The sequence below is a fragment of the Pelecanus crispus genome, chromosome 6, assembly GCF_030463565.1.
Source record: "Pelecanus crispus isolate bPelCri1 chromosome 6, bPelCri1.pri, whole genome shotgun sequence".
NCBI lineage: Eukaryota > Metazoa > Chordata > Aves > Pelecaniformes > Pelecanidae > Pelecanus > Pelecanus crispus.
In genome coordinates this window covers 56,685,918-56,711,013 of record NC_134648.1, presented here as the reverse complement: position 1 = coordinate 56,711,013, position 25,096 = coordinate 56,685,918, and the positions used below count along the sequence as shown (strand labels likewise).

The window sequence follows — 25,096 nt, the reverse complement described above, 5'->3', positions numbered from 1 at the left end:
TCTACTGCTGATGAGGGTACCACATCAAATGGGCAGAAATCTTGCAATACATTCAAGTATTGTGCAGTTACTACCTCAGTGGAACTCTGTAATAGCCACAGGTGGATTTTACAGGCTCATGCCATAATACAATGCTCATGCTGGTCTAATCATATTGGTTGAAATATTCCTGATTTACCCCAGCACAATTAGAAGATACAAGTGGATACTAGAACTTTGAAACATATAGGAGAGTTGCCAGGTTTACCTCATAGTTTTTTATTATACTTTTTCCTGAAGCATAACTTCTGAAGTAATCTGAATAAATATGAGATCAGGATTCTCTTCACCTACTAGTCTAAAAACTGACTTTAAACTCAAGACTCTTACATATTTAAAATCCTACAAGGCAAAGAAATAAACTTTTCTTAGAAATTAATTTAATTTTTAAGCCAATCATAGTTTTTACAAGGTGACACGAGGGTACTTGTGGCTGACCCTGCTGGTAAAAAGCCACAGCTGTGACTGAGATGTACCTGGCACAGTGTGCAGGGACACTTGAAGAAAGTTTTTGGTTTCATTATCTGGGATATTTGAGCTTAGGGCTGTGTTTGTTACAGCCTGCAAGAACCCAGCAGCAGAACCCTTAGGTGCCTGGGGCAATCTTTTTTTATGACTCAGAGGAAGTTGTACCCATGGTAGTGGGGTGGGGGTATAGATGCATTAATCCAGCTCTGTATCACCCAGAAATTCCCTCTACACAACAAGAATCCCATATGAACCTGCTGGGTGCCTTTATTGCACCCTTTTCCTTTCCATGAAGGATTTGCAGTACATCTGGGGTAAAAGCAGCAAAGCCTGATTTCTCCAGTGGCTGAACAACTGCAGCTCCTGGTCAGTTCAGCAGACACAGTGGTTTTGCAGGAGCTCTAAACCCCAAAAAGTTAGAACGAGAAAGCCAGAAAAGTGTGGAAATGCCCCAACAGTTCCCACACACGCCCCATGCTGCCCCAGGCGGAAGCTGCCCGGGCTCACTCTGCTCTGCCTCGGGGTGACAAGAAGCCAGACCTGACCGTGGAGCAGCTAAGCACCAGTCAGTCCCCTACCCGTCACACGCGTCCAACCACCTTCAGGATGCTCAGGACTGTTCAGCACATCTCAGTCCTGTGTGCATGCCCCATTCGCCTCCAGTCTCTGGCCTTTCTTGTTTTCCACAGAGCCTTGGTTCCTGCATCACCCCCACATTGCCCCAGATTTGACCATACAGAAGGTACCCCTTTCCCGACTGACCTTTCAGCACACTTCTGGCCAGAAACCTTGGTTTGGGGCCGCCCTTGGGTCCTCTAATTCTTGGCTTCTACTGACTTTGATTTTGATGCCTGGCTCTAACCTGGACTTCTCTGTGCAGAGACCCTGGGGAAAGGTAGAGCTCAGGGAACAGCAGGAGCTGCACTTGGACGCGCTTCCTCCTGGGCAGGGAATCTCAGCCAGAGGTAACAAGGCATCTGACCACAGCGGCATTATTTCACACTGTAATTTATGTTCATTAGTTTCACACCTTTGTCTAATTCGTCACAACGTGGTGTTCAAACAAGATCTCAGCTTTTCCATGCCCTAGCTGAGAGTAGGTGTTGATAAAAGAACTCAGGGGTGCTTGTCCCCACCAGCTGGTTTCAGGGGTCCCCTCTGCTCTGAAGGGAGGCCATGTCACACACACACCTGCCTTGCTGTGCTGTTTGCTACCATGCAGCCACAGTGCCCGAGGCGTAAAGGGTGTGGAGGGGGTCCCCCTGCGCAGAGCTGCAATGCTCCTTGGGCACACATCGATCACTTGCAGCCACCCTCAAGCCCCTTGCAGCTGTGCTGCCACCACTTGTGTGGCTGTATGGTCTGATTTCTGCTACCTCTGTCCTTCCTTCTCTGCACCCCCCCATACTTACTGCTAAATATCTATAATGCTCCCAAGTTGCTAAGCAGCACACAGCTCCCTGCTTGGGAGAGCCTTGCCATGAAGGCGAGACACTCAGTAGGTCAGTGTGGGCAGAGCTGGGGGTGGGAGAAGACGGCATCTGCAGGGGTGGTCCTGCTCAGCCACACATTTCCCTCGCTCTGACTCCAGTGTCCCCTCCATCAGCAGGTACGTGGCCACCCACTCAACACATCTGGCCTGGAGAACAATGCTCCTGGTTTGTCTGTCTCAGAGAGTTGGCTAAATAGCCATATCAGAGGGCATTTGTGCAGCTAAGCATCGTAGCATCCATTCCCCAAGTTAATGCCAGGTGATGGAGTGAAGCGCTAACAGGGGGTCTGATGTAAAGGGTCTTATCCCAGTTATGTGCAAGGAAAGAGTGGGAAAATAGAGTCATTCCTCATTCTGGCCTTTGAAAAGAGGTCCTACATTAAGAAATGGTGCCGCCTTCGGTGTCTGCTTTTTGAGGCAGTAACATGAAACCTTATGAAAGATGTTAATACTCCCAAGCAGCAGGAACTGCAGGGTAACCTGGCTTTTCCTTTCAGTTGCTCTGACCCCTGGGAAGCCAGCTTGGAGACTGGTTGAACTCAAATCCTTCCTCAGAAATTGTCCCCAGTTGCAATTGTCTAAAGCCGCTTAGTTCCCAAACTGCACAAAACCAAATCTTTGTGTAGACATCAAGGTGTGTAGGGCTTGCTGGTTGCTCTGTCTCTGTATGGACTTGCCCCGTTGCACACTTAGAGTATGGGAAGGCTGGGACCACCTTGTGCTCTCCACTTACGGTGGGTTTGCATTTATCCTGCAAAGAGCCGGGTCTGGCTCTACAGACCCTTCTTTGTGAGCAGAGAATGTCAGAAGCAGCTGCTTGGAAATCAGTGGTCTTACTCTAGTTTGTGGCAGAGACAGGTTGCCTCAAATGCAAAGTGAGCTCGATAGTTGCAAAGGTCAGTTCATTTTACAAATTTTAATTTTCTTCTCAGCTCCTTGCATTTATTTGTGTTGCAGACACTCTTCTATTAAAGACATTTCTGTAATGGAAAATCTGCAGAGAATTTTTGTTCACAGAAATTAATCATTACTATTTAAATAATTTTGTGAAATTCTATTTAAATGATTCTGTGAAATAGCAGTAGCCTTGTTCTGTAGGGATCAAGTCCATCATTCAAGTTGTTGCCTATGTTTGCAAGGGATCAAAAAGCAAGGTAGTTATCTACATTCAGCAAAAAATCTGGGCACAAAGTAGCACAGAAGATCAACTTTGTTTTAGGGATGGAAAAGTCCAGTGCCTATAATGGCAATATCTACTGTTGCTTGGCTGGTGAGAGATGTACTGTCCTTCAGATACAGCGAGAGAGCAGTGAAGAGCAGCCCTTGCTCATCTCCTCTCCCTGCCACCTTATTATTCCAACCCCATGTTTTTCCAGTACTGATGCCCACCATGACCTGGAGCACAGGGAACCAACAGCCAGCCAGTTTGCAGACATGGTAGGGGATTCCTGCACCTTTCCCTCCTCCACTTCCCCTCCAATATAGATAACCTTTTTGTAAGGACAACTTTTAATTGGGAGACCAGCTAAATAGCAGTTTATAAATGTCTTTTACAGGCCTCGCTGTAGCTGAGCAGAAGCAGTTAGGTAGTTGTCATGTCTTGTTCAATGCATATTTTTAGATGTGTTGTCTATATAAAAAAAGCAAGGTATTGATCAGGGTTGGTACAGCTGGGCATGTTGAAAAGCATGTTTCTCCAGATGTCCTAATTAATGTTTGTTAAGCACTTGGAAGATAGAAAGCATTGAATCATGATAGGTGGTGTTCAGTCTGTTCCAGAAAGAGTGGAGAATTTTAAAGGACTCGGAGAAAGATCACAGTTTGGGCTTCCACTGGTGTTTTTGTATTACTGAGTGGCAGATGAGCAGAGGAGTGTTTGTTGCCTTCGTGCCAGCACCTGTGAGAACGTGCATGTCTCAGTTTTTTGTGGGTCATGGAGAGCTGTCATAGATGTGTGCAGAAATGAAGGACCAAATCTGCATGTGCATTCAGTTTGTGGGCACAAAAGCCCAGAGACTGTGCACAGTCCAGTTTGGGGGCAGCCTTAAATTTTTGTCCATCATTACACAAGCTCCATGACTTTGATTTTAGTAAGGCACCAGCATACTGCCACTACTACAGTAATGCATCCAGTCTGCACTAGTCTGGAGGATATTCACAGGAGGGTTCCAGAAAATGCTACTCTCTTCCTGCTTCGGATCCACATGAAATGGGAAAAAAAAGCAAAGTAAGAGAGCATGCTGCCTTCATTATCTAGCTGTTACCTATTCACAGCCATCCCCCAGACCTGGGTGTCATAGCAGAGCAAACACCCCATGTCTAGCTCTGACTGTAGGTATTGAGAATCAGCCCCAGGGAAACTGAGGCTGCACCTGAAGTTCAGTGAAATGATTTCTCCTGTTACATTGATTGTTTCAGTTCCCTGAGGCAGTCGGTATTCCTTTGTTGATTGTTCAGGGTGGCAGCCTAGACATCTTAGTAACACGGGACTGGAACAAGACCCTTGGGTCACCCTGTGTGTCCCCCATGTTGTGGGCACTGTAGCATTTGATCCTTTTCATAAACGTACCAGTCTCCTTCTTGAAGCTGTGTAGTTTTCCCTCTCTCCTTTCTACCTCCTCCAGCAGTCCCAATTCAAACCATTATTCTTCTGAGAGTAAAATAACCCTGTTTGCATCTCCAGCCTAAATTTACCCACGTTTACTTCCCATTTCTGCCATTCATATGACCTTTTCCTTTTCTGGTGTTCCCTGAGACCAATCCTGTCTCCTCTTTCTTTTCCTTAGACTAGATTATTCAAGCTTGTTTATTGTCTTCTGTAAGAAATTAGGACAGAAATTTGAGCTGGCTTCTCTCTTTAAATTACAGACTTGTTAGGGCAGATCCTGCCTAATGCAATAAAGTTACACATAATCCCGGTTATCTGGGAGCTACATATATATTGACAATCCCAGGCTGTTTCTGCATTGCTTGGCAGAGTGTGGTGTGCCATGAACTGAGCTCCATGAACGTACCTTAGCTGCCTACGCTGCTCTGTGGCAGGACAGGCCTTTGAGGAGCAGGAGTGTGCCTGGCTCATCCCCCAGCCAGTGCATAGCACGCTGCCAGGCATGGCAATGGCCGTGGCCATCCTCCAGATGTGTTTTGGCTTTGCTCGAAGCAGGTGCCTTCGTGCCATGCATTTAATAACTTCTTTTTTTTTTTCTTTTTTCTTTTTTCTTTTTTTTTTTTTTAATTTAGTGGCTTTTTACCAGGCTGCAAGGCTGGCAACATGAGCTCATTTTTTTACATTAGGCCCATTCATTTTTTTCCTTTTGTCATCAAAACATATGGACAATATATTCTGCACTGAGAACACCCGATGGATAACGTCAGCTGTAATATCCCTCCAGTCAATAAAACCTTTTAAAGATCATTATAGGGAATGCAAAGAAAGGGTTGTAATATGAGGGGTCACAGAAAGTACTTTTGTCAATTATGTCAGTTAATAGTCCAGTATCCTAATAATATAGTTGCTTCTCTTCCTTAAGATTGGTTTTGTGTAGGAGCATAATTCTGAAGTTAGCTTAACTGAAGACCTAGTAGGAAATGTGATTGCATCACCTTAGTCTTCCAGGGTCAGATCTTCCTCTGTAACATCAGAACAAATCCTTCTCAAGTCCACTGAAGTCTGTAGAATTACTCTTAACTTTGCACTGCTGAAAATAAATGAAGACTAAACTCCACTTCTTAAATTTCACATGTGTCTCAGCAATCTATTGCAATTACTTGCAATCTGAACAGGCCAAATCATCCCTTCAGATACACCCTGAGCAACTTCAGCAGGCTGGGATAGATGCACTTCTGCAGAAAGATATCTGCCCACCACATTTTGCAGCCCAAGCGCACCAGCTCAGGGAATCTCTAAGTGCTGATGAATGGCTGCAGAGCGGCTCCATATGGATTTTTTTTTTTCCCTGAGAGGAGCACTCAGCAAAGGCTAGATCTTCAATCTATGCACAGCGAGGGGGATTTGACTATCACAGGGGAGTGTGAAACACCCCAAAACAGAAATCACCCGCATGCCTGCAGGGCTTGCTTAAATATACTCCAGAAACTGGTCAGCTAAAAATGGCTGTGAGGGAGAGCTGAATTAGCCATAAATTGCAGGCTTTAAAATGCTCACATGAACAGCCATAAAAGATGAAACTCTCCTTAGGAGATGGTATCTTGGGGCTAGATCAAAGCCTACTGATGCGACATGACTTTCAGTGCTGTGAAAGAGACTTTCACATTTTGCATAATGGTCCTAGCACTGGGCACTTGTACAGATCTTCTCCCCTTCACCACATGTGAGAGAGACAGAAAAGGTCTGAAGATGTTCAAAATGGTACGCTTACTTTCTCCTGTAAATCTTATTCATCAGCTGACCACTAGTTTTGTTTGGCTAAGACTGAAGTATTCAAAGGTCTCTAGGGAAAGAATGGCCTTCTCTGATTCACAAGACACCTTTTTTTTTTTTTTTTCCCCCACAAAGATCAAAGGGGTAATGCAGCTTGAGGAAAGAGACCTCCTTCAAATGTCCAAAACTGAAAGTAACCCAATATACACAGTCCTTCCAAACAGTGCAGGTAATATCATCCAGGTTACATATAAGACTTTCTAGTTTGGAAGAGTAAGTGAAAAACATCACATATTGGGATAATAAGTAATAAACACTGGGGCAAGACAGTTTGTTTGTGTTGTAGATGCTGGACTATCTAACTTACCAGACTGAAGATGGAAATACAGGGAATACATCTAAAAGCCTTGGGAGCCTGAGAGTATGGAACATTGGTCCTCAACAAACATTGAGCAGTAGTGAGTGCATTGCTGAAAGTTGTCCAGATGGAGCTGCTTTTTATTATTGCTGTAAAACATTTGCTTTGTACGTGGGAGGTAGTTGAGCCAGTAACCTCTTCCTACGAGGAACAGATAGTATGCTGCTTGTTTTCTGGACAGATAGATGTTTCACATATGGCTCTTAACTAATTTAATAGAGAAAACTAAGGTTTCAGAGAATTTCACCATTAGGGTTTCTTCTTTGATTTCTATCTTTACATTGTCAAATAAAAAATATCCAGATTGAATTTTTCTGGTCCCTCTGAGACAGTCAAAGGGAGAAGTCAGAATGTGACTCTCTTTCCATGACTCTGAAAACTATCTCCAGAGAATTGTCCTCCTTTGCATAAGCCCCATATGTCTGGGCATTAGCACCAGGCTGGCCAGCCCAGGTTAGTCATTAGGCAAGGCTCCTGGTTGGCGGCTGCACACGAATTCGATGGCTATATCCCAGGAAGCAGCTGTTGTCAGTGTACTGAGCCCCTCTAGCAGGGGCCCTGTTCACAAGCCAGTCTTAGAAAGCAAGTTGGCTTCTCCCACCAGTTCCTATTGCAGGAACTCATTCACCTCTGATGGCTGTTGGCCACCATGAATCAAACAGCTGTTTGATGAATGCCCCCACTACTGAGATGTAAACAGCCTCCATTCACCTTCTTCATGATCTTATAAACATTCAGATTACTGGCAGAGATGGTCCAGTGATTGAATAACATTACAAAACCTATTCTTCCATTCCTATCCTGTATCTGCTAAATAAGGGTGTTTTTGAAGTGTGACTGTAGCCCACACATCATCTTGTCTGGGCTTCTAGCAGTGAAGTCTAGCCAAGAGCTCTAAACATAGCTGCCACAGGTACTGCTAGCATCCTAGCCCAGGAGATGGAGCTGAGTGAAAATATACCTACCAGGTATTTACCTGTTTCTTAGACAACTTTTGGAAGCCAGGAAGATGCTGCTGCTGTTGGATCTCTACTGGTATATAGGTAGCTGTGGTATTTGTGCTGTGCACTGGCGGCACATCAGGATAGACCAGTCCTATGAAGCAAATGGGTGTGTTGTATGAGACCCAGTTTTACTGAAAATCATTAATTTTTATGTGTTGATAGGTAATGAAATATTCATCAGTATGGAGAAGAGCTTTGAAGTCATCGCACGTATAAGCGATACATCTTCAGCTCTCTGATTTGCCTCTTCCCTTCTGCTGCTTTGCCCCAGGGATCATCAGGCACATGCACGACCCGATGCCTGCCACTGCCAATGCAGGAGGGGTGGGCAAGCCACGGTGATGCTCGCCCATAGAGCAGCTTGCCGGCTGCTTATCTTTCCCCATAGCACAGCCCTGTGCTACGACACGCAAAAGTGGGGCTACCCACAGAGCTTGGTAGCAGCTTTGTTCATGGTAGGAGCCACCTCGAGGTGAAACTGCTTTAAGAGGAGACACAAGTTCTTTATGTGTTACTAAAAGCACCTTCATGAGAGGAACTGAAAACATGAAATAATTTTTGGCACAGGTACCTTGTCCATTGGCACAGGTACAGCCATGCAAAGGCAGTACAGAGATGCCTCACAGCTTTCACTATTAGTAAAATCTTTTATCAGTTGGTACTGATACCCATACAATGAAATCTTTTATATATATTTTTGCAGGTGCCTTTTAACTACAATTTACAACTTTGTACCTATGCTCAGGAAAGAGTGGAGTTGCACTGTGGTCTTCTGAGCACTGGGCATGTCCTCCAACAACACAGGGCAGGGAGGGCAAAGCGGCCTTTCTTCCTCAAACTGCATTTTAGAAGAACGACACGCTATTCCTGTTTTCTTAGAAACAGTATGGGTGTTTCCCTCAGAGGATAATTCAAGGCAGCAAATCCCATGTGGAAGCAGGCATCTCCTGGCAGTGCTGAGTCAGGTGTGGGAGACCCAGACGGAGGGGAATTTAAGATCCCTTAATTTCTCTGCTGCCAGCCCAAGGTCACCCCATCCTAGCTTGGCTGGGTTTCCCTGGGGCCCAACCTTCCCAGATGCTGGCCATGGTGCACTAGCATTCAACAGAAACATTCTTATGGAGGTAGGCAGTAGGAAACAGATTTGCAATGCTCAGGCTTGTCTTATGAAATCAGGTTTTATTCTTAACTCTCATCCCTTCCAAGCACAAAGCACCTTGAAGAGTATGAGCATGTGGATTGCCTTGTGTCTGTTGCAGTTTACTCTTCTGGACAAAACTTCCATTCCCATTTCTAGGTGATCTTATTCTCCTCAAAGCTTCAATAAGCCTATAAGTAATGAGGCATAATAAAGTCCTGATTAAATGAATAGTCTGCTCAGCTTTTGCTTGATTTTGTCTGAAAAGTCATATATATAGTTTTTTCTTAAGTGTGCACAAGTGAGACATGAGGTGAAACCCTCCCCTAGTACTCAACTGCACAACTGCCCTACAGACAGTAGGGCTATGCCAAATTTATACCAGTAGCCAAAGATAGCAGGGAGGGTTTTGTCAAATATACCAACTGAGTTTTGTGACTAGTCATGATCAAGGGCCAAAAACTATGTCTCCTCTAAGAAATTTTCTAAAGACAGAACATACAAATTATGTTTGACTGTGCATCGTTACATTGACCTTTACACAGGACTCTGCAGAGAACAGGTACAAGCCAATATGACAAACCAATATGACTTTCTTTGATAAATAAGATTTATAATGTGATCAGAACGTCATCTGAAATTGAAGCTTGACGTGTGAAATACACTATTAAATGGCTGTTTGATGCTTTCTTGATTTTAGGACTCATGCAAATTAAGGCATGCATGGTGGAGAGGTCATTACGGACCCTGACGCATCATTTCAGGAGTGTACTAAGCTGTACAGAATTGCATGTACCTTTCATTCGCAGATGTTTGGCATGAAGAGTGCACCAATTTGCTAAACATCAAAGCACAATGTGTAGCAAATCATACTGTAAAGCAATGCAAACCACTTGTTAGCAAACAGCCTGTTTCACCTGCCACCAAGTGAGTATGTCCCAGATACGAACAGTTCCCTACTCATTCCCTCACTAATTTGAAACATCGCTTTCACCAGTGAAGAGCAACCCTGGAGTGGAAATGCATAAATACAGGGCCACAGCTCTTCAGCTGAAAGGGGGATTGGAGTATTACACACAGGAAGATCATGCACAACCTAGCTTACCAGGCAGAAAATACGATAAAAGGCCTCCCCTTGGTGTGTAAGAGGAAAACTTGCATGCTTGGATTGCAACAGTGGATGAGATTTGAGGTCAAAAAGAGCTAGTGACACAGAGTTAGTGCCCTAATTCAAAAGGGCAGTTGAAAAATTGCAACAGGCCAAAATGACTTTGCATAGCTAAATACATAGGTCAGTTTTAATCACTGTGACAAGTGCATACAAGTCTGTCAAGCCAGTCATTTAAATGGTGTAACTGAGGCAAGTTTGACCCCCAAATCCATGCCTAACATCCATTTGGAAACAAATTGAGAAGGAGTTAAACAGAGCATTCTCCAGGCCTGAACTTTTGTGTCTGCCAAAAATAAATAAATAAATAAATGCCTCAAATAGCCATTTCACTGAGACCCCAGAAAGTAGTTGCTCTGTTTTGCTAGTGCTAACCCTGAGCAGTTAGAAGCAGAACCCTGATAAAATCTCCATTCCACTATTTGCAGGCTCTGAAAAAGTACATTTCCAATGCATGGTATTGCCAGTGGTGTAATATCACAGGCAACCTCTCCAGCAGTGCCTCCAGAGAGGTCGCACCATCAGAGGAGAGTCTCCGAACCTCCCAGGCCTGTGCTGGGAGACCAGCCTGGGGAGGGGAAAGAGCAAACGGCTGCTGTCAGGAAGAAAAACTGAAGCAAAAAAAGGGGGAGGAAAGGAAAAAGAGTTTCAGGAGGACTGAAGAAGTTGGTCTTGAAATGACTTCTAGAAGAAAGAAAAAGGTAGATAAAAATGAGAGGAAGACATTTTTTAACATGAAGAAAGAAGAGGAAGGCTAAACAGGGAAAGAAAATGGAACTGGAGAGGTGCAGAAACATATAGGAGACCAAAATAAAGTAAGAAGGGGTAAACAGGAGACAGATAGCAAGTAGAAGTGGCCAAAATGTCTTCATTTTTTGACCATTCATAGAGCTGAATGTCAGGGTTGGAACTGGCGGCAGGGGGGAAGGAATTTTTGAAAGCAGCAGAGAAGTTTAAAGACAGCCACACCCTTTTTCCTGCCCAGGAAAAACTAAGAGATGTATTGCCACCAGATTTTCCATTCCTCTTGTCAGGGATGTGGTGGGGTGGGTGGGTGCTTTACAATGTTGTGAAAGACAGAGCCACAGAAGCTTGTGTCAGATACAGACAGGCACAGCATGTTAATGGCTGAAAAGGGGTTCAACAAAGCTCTTAGTCTCCCCTTCCCTTCCATTTCCATTCTCTAACAGCTGGAATCACGGCTAATATTAACAAGCCTTAACTCTTACCAGCTAAAGAGCGGTGTAAGATAGCACAATCAGAACTACTTTCTTTGAGATTATAAGCAAAACAGATTTGTTTCCCTGTAATCATCCTCCATAAATCTTTTACTAATACTTTGCTGAAATTCAATGTCATTAACTATTTTTTTATTAATTGTTTGTTTTGTTAAATGATGTCCAGAACAATAGCACAGACTGACTGTTGTAATACATTTGTTTATCTGGTCCTCTTTTTGCCCTTAGAAGCACCTTAAACTCAAAACACTAATGTCTGAAATAGCCATGTGGAAATCACAAAGCTTTTTCCTCCTACTATGTGTACACCTTCAGCTTTAAATAAAGGTCACACCACTTTTGAGAAGTTGTGGGGGAAACACTCACCTGATGTAACATGGTCTGTTATGGGACTTATGCTCAGGTGTCTCTTTTCAGAGTCACTTTGAAATCCCATGATTTTGTTCCATGATGTGCAGATGCTTGTTAGATTTCTGCACTTGCTGGGCATTTCCTGAATTGCCTCACAATTAGCACTGGTGGTCCTGGCCTGTGTTACCAAATGGTGCCAATGGCCACCAAACAAAATAAAAGGGGATGCTTCAGTGGTTGGTGTTGGGGGACTGGTAGATCACAGCAGGCACCATGTGTCAGTCACTCAGACACCTAGAACATGAACATCTGTGTCTGGGCTAAACTAGCCTTCCTTCACACACAACGCAGAGAAACATGAACGCCTTGGGCACGAAGCATCTGACTTGTTTTGGCTATCCACTTTAAGCTGTTCTGAACTGTGTTTTAAAGGTACCTCCATTGACTGTGAAGGTAGTCTGGGGTGGTCACCACACATGTACATATCTACGCTGGTCAGATGAGTCCTCTCCTTGTGACCAAACATGGTGATTTTATGATGACTGGTGAGCGAGTTGGGTCCTCAGTGGACAAGACTCATCATCATCCCAGTTTGAACAATGTTGCACTTTGAGGAGAAAGGCCCAGGACTGCCCCAAGGCAGAGCTTGATCCAGCGCCCAGGCCTCCATTCCAGGGAGGAACGTGGTGGTGGAGGGCTCTCCTTCCAGCAGCCTTTGTCTCATGCAACATACACACCTGTATCTGTACACAGGCTAGCATGGGGAGACCAACAGCCCATCAGCAGGGCTTAGGACCAGACCCCTCATCTTCCAGGTGGATCATGAGGCTTGACAAAATTTAACTGCTGGTTTGACCTGTGTTCAGAAAGGGAAAATAAAGAGGAAAAGTTCAGTGTTATGATGCACCTTCCATGTCCTTGCTTTCAATCTGTTGACAAAGAAGATGTTTATCTCTGTCCTTTCTTCTCCCCCCATCCTGCCTACACATCACCGAACCTGGGATCACCCAAGGAAACCAATGAGAAAAGAAGAGAATGGAACCAGTCGGGCTGAATATGCAATGACCTCCTCCCAAAACAACAAAACAGTTGATAACAATGCGGTCGTATAATCCCCAAAACCCCACCGAGGTGCAGGAGGTGGTAAACTTTCAAAGCACACGCACGGAGTATGCAAGGTGGGTGAAACAAGGCAACGAAAGGAGCTCTGTGGCCAAGGACTTCATTTCAGAAATAGCGCACGCATCAGTGATTCAGAAGAGAAAAGCAGACTGCTCTTTAGGCTTGCTGCTTCTCCGAGGGAGAATAAACTCACCCACCCGGGCTGCCTGGAGAAAAGGCCTCACAAAGGCATAAGCATTGCATGCTGCATCTCATGAAAGCAATGTTGTGATGCCTCCTGCTTCTTCTTCTTCTTCCTCTCTTCCTCCCCACTTTTCAGTTTGAATTCAGTCCACAAAAACCTGCTGAAATAGGATCTTTTGAGGAGGTGATCTGCCAGAGTGGCAGCAGCTTATTATAAATGGGTCTGAGGGTCAAGGGTGGGAGGTGTCACCTGTGTGCTTCTCCAGCCTGTGCAGTTTCGTACACTTACACGTCATTCTTAGCATTCTTATTATTTCTTTATTAAAAAGGGAATAAAGGTTTCTGTTAAGCCATCAAGCAACCAAAATTGCACGAACTTGTGACTTATCCCAGGAAATTCATCTGCAGGCTGGTGACTATGCAATTTCCATGGCTGAAGACTTTTCAGGCAGAAGAAATCAAAATGTAAGATTTTAGCAATTAGCATTGCTGTTGAAAGAGAGATATTATTAAGAGGTGCTTTGAACGTTATTACTTCATAATCACCTCCTTTTTTTGCATCACACTTCATTTTTTATCTTTAAAAAGGTTCTTCCTTTGTGAAATTCTACACGTTTCTCTGTGTTTGCATCACGCCGATTCCCCAGGGAAACCCCTACAGGAAAGATGTTATTTACATCTTGGCGTGAGTATTTGGGCAGGATTGCGCTGAAAGAACTAGCAGCCCTTTGAAGTCCTCTTCATTCACTGATTAGTGTTGTTTCCTGAAAGTGTCAAGTCTCCTGAACTGACCCACCAAGGACATTGTAGGTATAGCTTGGAGGACCGCTTTTGAGGGTCTGGTATGGTGGTTGTGCCCACATTAATTCAGTCTCTGCCTCTCCTGGGCAGAGACTGCCGATCGTGCCAAATTCAGCATAATAGCTTAGTGTTGTACTTTCCATGACGTGGATTGCAGTCTACTTAAAGCAAAGCTGAATCCACACAAATTCATTTCATGTAGGATCTCAGGTTAGACTCAGTAAGCAACCCTTAGGATAAAGACAATGATACTAGCCGAGACGCTGGTCTTTCCCCACCTCCTGAAAACTCTCCTTCACGTCACACCTCCACATGTATGTCTCCATTTACCTCTGTGCTGAAAGTAGTGATGCAGTGAAAGAGAGATTTCCACCCTGGCTTCTTGTCTGGACGTCAAACTTTGATACCAGTCGGTCTCCATGTCTGTGAGTAACTCCCAGACTGTGCCCCGGCCATCACGTCCCTTGGTACTGCAACACACCGATGCTTTCAGTTTTATATAAGGATGTGCCTGAACTGCAGAAAACAGACCTTGATTTTGAACACATTCCTGTCTGCGGTTGGTCTACTGCTGGGATGTAGAGTTTGGGCTGATGGCAGAGGAAGATGATGTTCTGCAGACCTTCCCCAAAAAAGCTCCAGGATGTTCAAATCAGCAGTTTCAGCTCAGGCCCATCTCTAGTTTTCTATTGCCTATTGAACAATAGGGTGTATGTATGTATAAGTATCTTTTCAATGATAAAATGAAATGCTGCTATATACTGCTGTTGAGGAATTTTCGGAGTTATTCATTTAGCTTTTTAGCCTGTCATCACTTTGTAGAAGTTTAGCTACATAAAATTATTTTTTAAAGGCTAGACTTTCTTGAGAAGTAAATGCAATTACAGAAGTGAAAGGGAATAAGTAACCCTTTGCCCAAGAGTACGGTCATTCCCTGCCATATTCATGTTGTGAGCTTGCACAAGTCACAGTGATATGTTCTTAGATCTAAAGTGGGATTAAAATGACATAATTTACACTTTGGGTCTAGTATCCCAAATGTTGATTGCCTAAAGCACTTAGCCCCTAAATACTATAATAAAAATATTGCAAGTATATTTCTAGAATATTTTTTAAGCTATAACATTTATTTTGGTGTATTTACCTATGTTTGCCTTTCTTTTTTTACTCCAGTTGTTTCTGCCTAAATGTGGCATAGTTTGAGACTGGTTGCATGTTTAGCTGGGAGTATAAAGTATGAATGCAGATTAGTTTAGCATGATACAGGTTCAGGATTAGCACTTTCTCCTAAAGGTTGTTGATTTTATTTCCTAATACAGCTTTAAAGGCATGTTCTGTAAGGCCAAAATCTCATTATGTCCATCCAATTGTGTCTGTTTTTGCAAGAAAAAGTCTAAAGAGATGGTCACACTGTCTGATTTTCAGTGAAAGTGTCAAGTCTCAATTCAATGGCAAAATGTCCTCAGTGAGAGAAAACACTGGTGCATGACATAACCCACAAGCAAACCCACTCCAGGCCCCCTGAGGTCTCCTCAGTGGAACATAAGCATTAAAGACTTCATGGAGAGCAGGGAGGCAGGACGTTTCAAGGAGCAGCAAGAGGGAACTGGGATCTACTTTCGACTCTGCCACTGATCTGCTGTTTACTATCATAATTTTGCCTCTCTGTGCCTCAGTTTACCCGTCTGTATAACCAAGATAAAAATACTTACAAGCTCTGTGGCAGTATTTTCAGAGATACAGATGTATCCTATTTGCATAGGCAGATATACTCTATCATTATATCCAACATGCTGATATTAAATAAATGTATTTGGGCACATCATCGCCATAATATTTCATAAACAAACATTCCCCAGTGTGCTTTTTCAGTCTGTTGGCCACAGAAGAGCAGCAGCGGACAGGCTGAGAGCTGCTCCTCTGCTTGTCCAGAGCCTTTGCTCCCAGCACTCGCGCAGCTTCATGGCGGGGAGAGATACGAAATCCTGCACAGGGTAGTTTTGCCTTTAGATTCCTGCCTAAGTACAGGTGACTACATTTCACCAAAATTTAAGGTGATCTTTAGAAAGGCACTTGGAAGAGTATACTGGAAGCAGGTGTAAGTCTTCAGAAAAGAGAGGCTAGAAAGGTGGTGTCATTGAGGAACGATTTCTGAAGTTTGCTGACATGGTTTAAGGTTGTGTTTAACACTCTACAGACTACTTGCAAAGCTGTTATAAAAGAGGCTTCTGTGCTTCCTTATTGTGTTATAATTAAATATAAAGGGAAAGGAATAGGCTTGATGGATAAGGGCAGCGACCCTGGATCTGGGGAACTGGCAATCCAAAATACAGCTTTACAAGCATTTTGAGTTTATTTTTAGCCACCAAAATATCAGGTGTAGAAATGTCCTGCATAGCTCCGTTCACAAAATAGCCAGATCCCTGGCAGATGAAAAGGTGGCCAGTTTCTATGCAGAAGTTAACTGCTCTGCTCTGACCCCTTTGACCACCACCAGACAGACTCAGAATGTGTTCAGTCTGAGGGACAGCATCAACTCAAAATTTCTTCTCAAGGATCACCACTAGCAGATGCAAGCAGGGAATGCACTTTAAGGGCCTGAGCTGTAAAGTGTTGAGTTTCCTCAGTCCTCAGCAGCGCCAGGAAGGTGGAGCTGAAGCCCCAGCCCTGCTGCCCTTCCTGGCTCAGACCCAGCACAGAGGTGTGAGCAGGAAAGCATCTCTACCAAGGATAGATGCTGCAAAAACAGACATGGAAGGAAAGAGGAGAGTTCTACTAAAGTATAAGATATAACTATACTGATATATATCTATACAGAGACCTAATTGTCCAGTCCTGCATGCCATATGGTCACAGCATGTGAAGCGAGTGTGGACCTCCTGCTCCAACCAGGTCATGACCATAGATGCTGCCAAGCAATGGAGAATCAGGCCTATGGTAGATATGTATTTACAATACTCCCTGCACCTGTACAAAAAAAAAAAAAAATCTTATTTTAAACTGCAAAATAGCGTGTTTAAATCAATGCATGAATGTAAATATTCTAAGATCTGCCTTCTTGACTGTGTACCACATGTACAGATGAAAACAAATATTGTTTATAGGAAATCTGTATCAGTGGTTAAATGACTAAAGAGAAAAAAATATCAGAATTGATGTTGTCATGTTTCTCAAACAAGCCATTAATGTATATTTAGTATTTAACGATATTGCTCAATAAATATGTTCCGTACCAAAAACTGTGTTGCATATACAGATTGTGCAGTACCCTATTTTAAAAAGGCACCATAATTAATTTTTATTTTAAATAAAAATGTACTTGTAAAAAGTTTCCTGTGTCCTGTTGGTTATGTAGCTGAGAACAGACTCTACACATTGAAGAGAAATGCTGAAGGGAGAAATGGCTGCAGTGCCTCTTCAGGCACTTTTTTTACTGCCCAAATTAACCCTGCTTGCTTGAACGCTTTCTGTTCTGGTTTTGGAGACGCTCATGGCTGCTGCTCACACCTGTTCTGCTTCTGTCTCACCTGGGTTCTGGTTCTGTCTCCCCTAACCCTGCAGTTTTACTTCCAGATATGTGCAGTGCTGGTGCTTCAGAAACAAAGGAATTACACTTGTATGTTCCTGCAGCCCCTCTGAACCTCAAGAAACCCCTTCTTTTTATGCTGAAGGTGCTGCAAGTTTCCCTAACAACATACTCTAGTTTTACAGTGATTCCTTTATCTTTCACATAATATTCCGTACCTTTGTTTATTTTGGTGCAAGAGATAATGTGCACCATTTTATATTCTAACTCCCTTTTCCACACAAGAACAAAGGTAAATTATGGACCAGTCCTTCAGCAGATCAACACTGACTTACAGTAGCTAAACCGGATCCTTTGGCCGGGATTCACCCCTCACAGTTTTATGCCTTTACCAGGCGGGGGTGAAGAGCACAGTCTGTGTGAGGTCCTCTGAAGCCAAGGGGCCATCATAACCTGAACCCTCTTTCACAGCGGGGCTCTTCCTTCCCCAGCCACAGAAGTAGCCTAAAGTAATTCCCCAGGGACGGCCAGGTGCCTAAGTGAGGTCAGCTGAATACCAGCCAGGGGGTGGGAGGATTTTATTTTAAATGGGGAGGCACCTTGGTTGCCTTTAATTCCCACGACAGTATTCCCTAACAGTTTTCGTTGGTCCCTTGGGAATGATTTCATACCCCAGTTTAAAGAAGCCCTTAAACAGCACAGACCAACTCTAATGCAAAGTGATCAGGTGGCAGTTCAATGAAATTCAGCAAAAACCATTATGCCATATACAATGATATCCAGCAGACTTAAATATCAGACATGTTTTGCAAAAGAAAACTTCTATGTTAAAATCCCCCTGTGACCACTGAGAAAGAAAATGACTCTGGAAGGCATCAGCCCCTGCTTCAGGCGTCAAAGTCAAAGCTGCCGGGTCAACATCCGTTCCTCTGGTCTGCAGCAGAGGCAGAAGGACGTTGCTTTGAAGAGGAAACTGCCACGACAGGGAAGAGACCACTGGGAAACCAGTCAGCAGAAAAAGGTAGGGCACAGCCCTGGCGAAATTCAGGTGAGGTCCCCTAAATCCTGCTAACAGTAAAAATATCAACCCAGAATTCACTGCCATTTGGCTGAGCTCTCATCAAGCTTTAGTCATGGTGAGTTGGTCACAAGAACCGATGCATAAGCATGTTAAAAAAATGACCCACGTACCAGTGCTCTTCAGCAAGCAACGGGAGTATTGGGTGCAAATCTGATTAGACTAGAGCACAGCAGAAGAGTTGCAAATCTAAAACTGGGGTTATGTCTTGAGCATAGCTGAAATATTGCTAAATAATATGAGACACAGCAACTTGCCGTGCTGAAGAGCCTGGTGTTGCCTGGTGTGCTCTTCCTCCACTGCCCCATCACTGGGAACCAGCGTTATGATGCGAAGAGAGAAATTAGATTACTGGGTTTTAATATTATTTGGAGAGGGAGCAAGAGATTTGTAATGACAGAGATGCAGTGTATTATGTGATTTTGGTAATACACAATCATTATCAAATGTATTTCACTGTTTTCATCTGGACACGTGCATTGCCAAGGTCTGCATCATTTTAATAGATGTCCGGTACAATTAGTTCCAAATTACAGTTTTCTCTGTTTCTGAAAGATGCTCTGATTTGGGCAGATTCATGCAGGTGTAATCTTTGCCCCCAAAACAATCAGATGTTTAAAAAAACCCCACAAGATGTTTTAGTATGTATTAGTCTTCAGTTACTAAAGTGTTAAAATTCTTAATAGATATTTCTTTTCTATCAAAATAGATATTTCTCTTCTATCAAAAATATCCCTTCAGAATATCTTCTATTTAATAAAGATTTTATCTAAGCCATTTCCTTAAGGTTCTTTCATAACTATTATGTCTTCAACCATTTTTATAGCACAGAAACAATTGTCTAATTGCAAGCTAACAGAGAAGTTGCCCTTGAAAGTGGCCTGGATCTAATTAATTTTTTTAGTATTCAGGAAAAAATACTGGGAATATTAATACCAAGATTCCTGGCATGTTCTGGACTTGTTTTATTTTGGGTTCTAGTTAAAACAAAAGCACTCACTGCCATATTTAAACACTTGTCCTGCTGCTTCTGTCTTGCACCGTGTCACGGTTTGATATATCCCTGGGGATTAGCAATTCTCCTGACTACACTGAGCATCTGAGCAGTGCCCGTGCCATGCCAGTGTCCTCCCGGCCCAGCCCAGCCCGGTGTGAGCACCCATGCAGTGCTGCGAGCCCTGGCAAGGGCTCCTTACCTGAGCGGCTAACGTACAGCACATGGGGTGTCCTGGCACCGCAGGGGGAGGCACCAATGCCTGGATGAAGAGTGCGGCTCCTGAAAGGGTATTTTCTGGGGAAACGGAGGGATGGGGCAGCTGCTGGATGCAGGATGCAGCACCAACACCCACTTTGTGCCCCCAGTACAGACAGTCACGGAACAAGTTAAGGTATAGCAGCAAAACGATTAAGGCTGGGGGTAGGTGGTCAAACCCCCTTCATCATTTATTATAAAATGCCATAAAAATATTATACCCATGAAAGTAGCATTATTGCACTGACCAGAGTTTCTGATCAGTGTCTGGTGCTGCTGGGGAGGGGGCTTCACAGGGCAGATGTGATGCATGGAGACCCAGCTCTGCCTCCCTTAACAACTTATAAAAGAAAATCCTAGGGGCTTTAAATTCTACTTTGCTGTATAAATGGCAAGGCTTTAAGAAGCTGATTTTATCATGAGGGCTAGCTAGATACATCAAAACTTCTTTCTGGCTTGTTGGTTTCCTTAATCTGTGAGCTCTCATAAAAAAAAAAAAAAACCAAAAAAAAACCCACACAGTTAAATGGTATTTATATATATATATATCTGTCTGAAAGTGTTTTATATTATATATCACTGGCTGAAAGAGAAAGGAAGTTTCTTTGTAAATAGCAGCTGGCTGTTTTGCTTTCCTATGCATTGATATAAATTTCATGAACTCATTTTCGTGCAGCACAAAAAGAGCTCGGAACCGGAACGTGAATAAATTTCCCTTTACGTTCAGCATCGCTTCCCCCTGCGTATGCAAACAGAAATGCTTTCGGTATTTAAGGTTTCATTTAACACAGTCGTAGTCGGAAGCAGAAAATATAAAGAAAAGCAGCAGTCTGGCAGACGCATCCCAGTGAATGAGCCTGTGAGCCAGAGACAGCCTTTCCTATTTTGATTTGTAATTTGAGGATAATTCAATTAGACATTTCAAGCAATTTAAACATTCATGCATTGTCCAGCACCAAAGCATGAACTGTTCAGCAGCAAACTAGACCTGACAGCCTTAGCAGGCTGAGTAAAAATCCCAATGTTTAAAATGAAAAGCGCTCACCTAATTGATGCCTACCGGAAAATTAAAAAAAAAAGGGGGGGGCAAGCAGGGAGAAGTCGGGTGAGAGAACTGGCAGAATGAGGCATATATCCTGGCTGGGGGCTTCACACCTCATTTGCAGCCATTTGCTTTACAGAATATTTCAAGGCCTGTATATACCTTTTAGAGAGATATTAAAATACAAATGCACCTGATCACCTGCCCGCTCCACCTCTCCAGCTGTAGCTGAAAGGCAGGCGTTTAGGAGCAAGATGGATGGGACCTGCAGCTGCTTATGAAAGCCAGATCCCTCCTGCCCGTGCTCAATAGCACTGAGGCATCGGAAGGCATCACCTGATGCCAAGGTCCTGGCACTGTACCCATACAGCAGAAGAAAGTCCTGCCCGGACCCGTGGCCCGCTCGGAGATGGCAGGGAGAAGTCGGAGAGCAGGAAACGCCATCACCATGCCCATTGCACACAGCCAGCATCACGTGTGGAGCCTGCAAGGGGTCAGGGGCCAAGCCCGGTGCCCACTGCCCTGCCCTCCCCGGTTGGCCACCAGCAGCCAAATCCTCACGGGGCATAACTACGGGGTGCATGGCTCTGTGCCCACCAAACAGAGATATTGGCTGCTTGGGTGATAACTTAGTGATGTTGAAATACTGTGTATAATAATAATGTGAGAACCTCAGGGAGAATTTAAAACAAGGATGTTTCAGAGCCTTGTTTGCGTCAAACACGTTGTCCCTTGTGACCTCTGAATCCAGGGGAAGGAAAGCTATGAGACTTTTCCCCAGCAAGCTGCCCTGGAAGCAGAAGGTCATGCTAACCTATCGACTGGCTGGGTGGCTGGCGGCAAGACTGCTTTCATGGATACAGATTTGGGCTGCTCAAAGTCATTCTTTTGGTAACAACTGTTAGAGGCAGGAGATGAAAGCACCATGAATAGTCAAGTAAAACTTTTCTGGCAGGCTACATGCCTTTGGTGTCCCTTCAATGGTTCCTCAGAGAATGTCTGGAGCAGAAAATTCACCTGCAAAACTTTTCAGGAATGCATCACACCTACTCCCTCTTCATTTTAAGCATTATGCAGGACTGAGTTTGGATGGTTAAAAACCCAAAAAGTACATATAGTACATGTGGATGCCAGATACAGTGGTCATTTTCCTTGAACCTTTCTGTTTGAAGACCAGGTCCAGTGTGTTTATAATCTATTCAAGTGTGAACAGTTTAAGCTGAAATTTTCCATGCTGACTGTCTGCTGCAAGCTGATCTTAGTGTTTGTCTAGGAGTTGCAGAAGAACAATTCCGTTGCTTCCAAGAATAATATTTGGGGAAAAGACTTTAAAACAAAACCCAACAGTAAATTCTGACTGTTTTCCTGAGAGTCTCTAATTCCTCAAGTCTTTGGAGAACGGATTAAATTTGACAAGCAGATCAATGCTTTTATTGCCAGTTACAAGCTTCTGGAAACTCATGGTTTCCCTTCTTTACAGGCCACTTGAACTGGACAGGTAAACCCTCTGGAAAGTCTGCACTGAGGTTGCTCCATCTCTGACACTCCTACTGAAATTAAGACATTGAATTTCAGTCAGTTCTTGTCCAAGAATGAATCAATTAAATATCTGTGAAGAAAGACAAGGGTAGAGCTGAATAAATGCAATTCAACTCATTTGTTTTAAAAACTACAGTTTTGGAAGATCAAAACTATTTGCAAATTCAGTTAAAAAATAGCAGTGAATTTTACTCATAAAATATTTGCAATAGTTAAAAATGGAATGGAGAAGAGGGTACCCTGAAATGGCAAAACATTTATTTTGGACATTAAAATGTGTCACAGACTCAGACACAGCAGAAAGATTGAATATTCCAACTCCAAAATGTTTGGGACTTGCCCAAAATACAATCTTTTGATTTTTCCAAACACAACCCCACATTTTATTTTGGTTCTACCTGAACACATTTCCTTCTATGCTCCCCCCCCCAATTCTACCAATAAGCTAAAAATTCAGTACTTGCCCAGGTCTACCAGGGAGCCCTGAACATTGCATGTTTATCTCATTACCAAAGCAGAGAGAGGTTGGATTGTTCTTCTCATCCGCTCCACTGTGTCTGAAGCAATGAGCGAATGCCAAACTTTTAGAGGAATGTGCTCTTATCTTTGAATATTTTGGTAGAAACAGACCTTAGCAGAACAGAGAAACTACTTAGCAGAAATAAACAGTCTCACCAAAAGAGACTCTTTCTACTCGCTGTGTTAGTGGGAATGAAGGACATTTTCAATGTCTCGCAGTTGAAAAAGGTGATGCTGATCATACATGCAAAACCTCAGCAAGAGAAATCCCTCAGACAAATGACCACATGAATCTGCCTCACCTTCCTCTCTCCTGGTACCATGGTGTCGTGGTTTAGCCCCAGCCAGCACTAAGCACCACGCAGCCGCTCGCTCACTCCCCTGGCCCCGGTGGGATGGGGGAGAGAATCGGAGGAGTAAGAGTGAGAAACACTCCTGGGTTGAGATAAGAACAGTTTAATATTTGAAATAAAGTAAAATAGTAATGATAATAGTAACAATAAAATAATAATAATATACAAAGCAAGTGATGCACAATGCAATTGCTCACCACCTGCTGACCGATACCCAGACAGTTCCCGAGCAGCGATCGCTGCTCCCCGGCCAGCCCCCCCCCCAGTTTATACACTGAGCATGACGTCACATGGTATGGAATAGCCCTTTGGCCAGTTTGGATCAACTATTCTGGCTGTGCCCCCTCCCAGTTTCTTGTGCACCTGGCAGAGCATGGGAAGCTGAAAAGTCCTTGACTAGCATAAGCAGTACTTAGCAACAACTAAAACATCAGTGTGTTATCAACATTCTTCTCCTACTAAATCCAAAACACAGCACTATGCCTGCTACTAGGAAGAAAATTAACTCTATCCCAGCTGAACCAGGACACGTGGGTAGTGCTTAGTCAAAGCTACAATTCAACAGCTATCCAAACATGCCTCCTGGGTGCAGGCACACCAATGTACACACGCAGATATACATATACACACAGTGCCTGTCTAGAAGTGAGCACCAACTATTTGCAATTTTTCCATGAAAATATGGCATGAACTGTTTCAGGGCATCTTTTGAAGCAAACCTTTCTCCCTGCCCCAGTCACTAAGGCAAAATTGTTATAATCTGATTCTCCTTTGAAAAATGACAGGAGGGGAAATGGAGTGGGAGATATCTCTGGGTTTATCCCTTTTCCTGACTTTTTTAAGTACTGATGGTGTACATCTGAAGTTACTGAGGCTTTATGGAGATGGAGGAATGTACCTCCATGAAGAATGAAGAAATTACAGATTCAGCAGCTATGTTGTTTTTCTCCTTGTGCCTCATCACCTGCAATATGAATTCAGGTCTCCAAATTGGGTTTTTGGCTGCATTTGAGCTACTCATCATTTTCAGATTATGATCTTTCTGACCCACAGCTGTATTCAGGGAGGTTGTCCAGGAAGAAGAAAAAATGCAAATTTAGCAAGCAGTTCCCTAGCTGAGGCATCAGACCCTATGGTATCCACAAGGTACCTGCCAACTTCACTGGCCCTACTAAAAGCAGTAGAACTACTCCATAGGAATAGGCACGGGAAAAAGCAGCAGAAGTTTATTTTAGTAATTGTAATTTCATGTAGGAATTGTGTGGTTAAGATACCACAGAAGATGGAGTCAAGCACTTTGTAGAATTAAAATTTACCATTTAAAAAAGAAAGTCCTCTCTCAAATGCTATTTACTGTACAAACAGGAAACTGATCCATCATAACTTCGAAGGATGCTCTAAACTCAACATTCCCTTTAAAAGAGTTTTAACTTATGAAAATGAGTCTTGTGATGAAATTTCTACTGTGCTGGCTGCTGTATAGACACAGTGAGAGACACTCTCTGCCCAGCACTGTATAATCTGAACAGACTCAACTTTTGCTGTCAGGACCTTGAGGGTTATCAATAATATTGCAGTTTCATTTGTCATTTGGGAGAAGAGGTTTATTCTCAACACCTATGATTTATGAAGCCTGACTCATGAAGCCACTGAATACCTGAGGCAGGATTCCTCTCACCTAATTTTAACTAAACTAAAAATTAGGTGTTTAATATATCTAAATTATCTAGAATCTTACCATCAGTGAAGAAATACAGCTCCTCCAGATGGCAACTCATCTTACCCTGAAATAAGTACTTACACCTGGGGAGCTGAACAGCCCCAGCCTGTCTGGTTGGGCAGGGACACCTGCTGCAACACGGGATGTGGCTCCCAGGGTCTGAATTTATTGATGGTGAGAGGGCAGATGCTGCTGCATGCCAGCGTTTCAGCAGCGGGTTATCATCCAGTCCAATGGTATCAGACATGCCCATCCTAGTGAGAA

The 25,096-nt window shown here is 43.5% G+C and overlaps 1 protein-coding gene across 1 annotated transcript in view; it reads left to right on the top strand.

Annotated features, from left to right (window-relative positions):
* Positions 1–12,809, top strand: part of PRIMA1 (proline rich membrane anchor 1) — a 50,421-nt gene extending 37,612 nt beyond the window's left edge. Inside the window, exon 4 of the mRNA XM_075713079.1 lies at positions 12,710–12,809. Within this exon, the coding sequence (XP_075569194.1) occupies positions 12,710–12,809 (100 nt within the window). The remainder of the gene's footprint in view (positions 1–12,709) is intronic.
* The last annotated feature ends 12,287 nt before the right edge of the window (positions 12,810–25,096 follow it).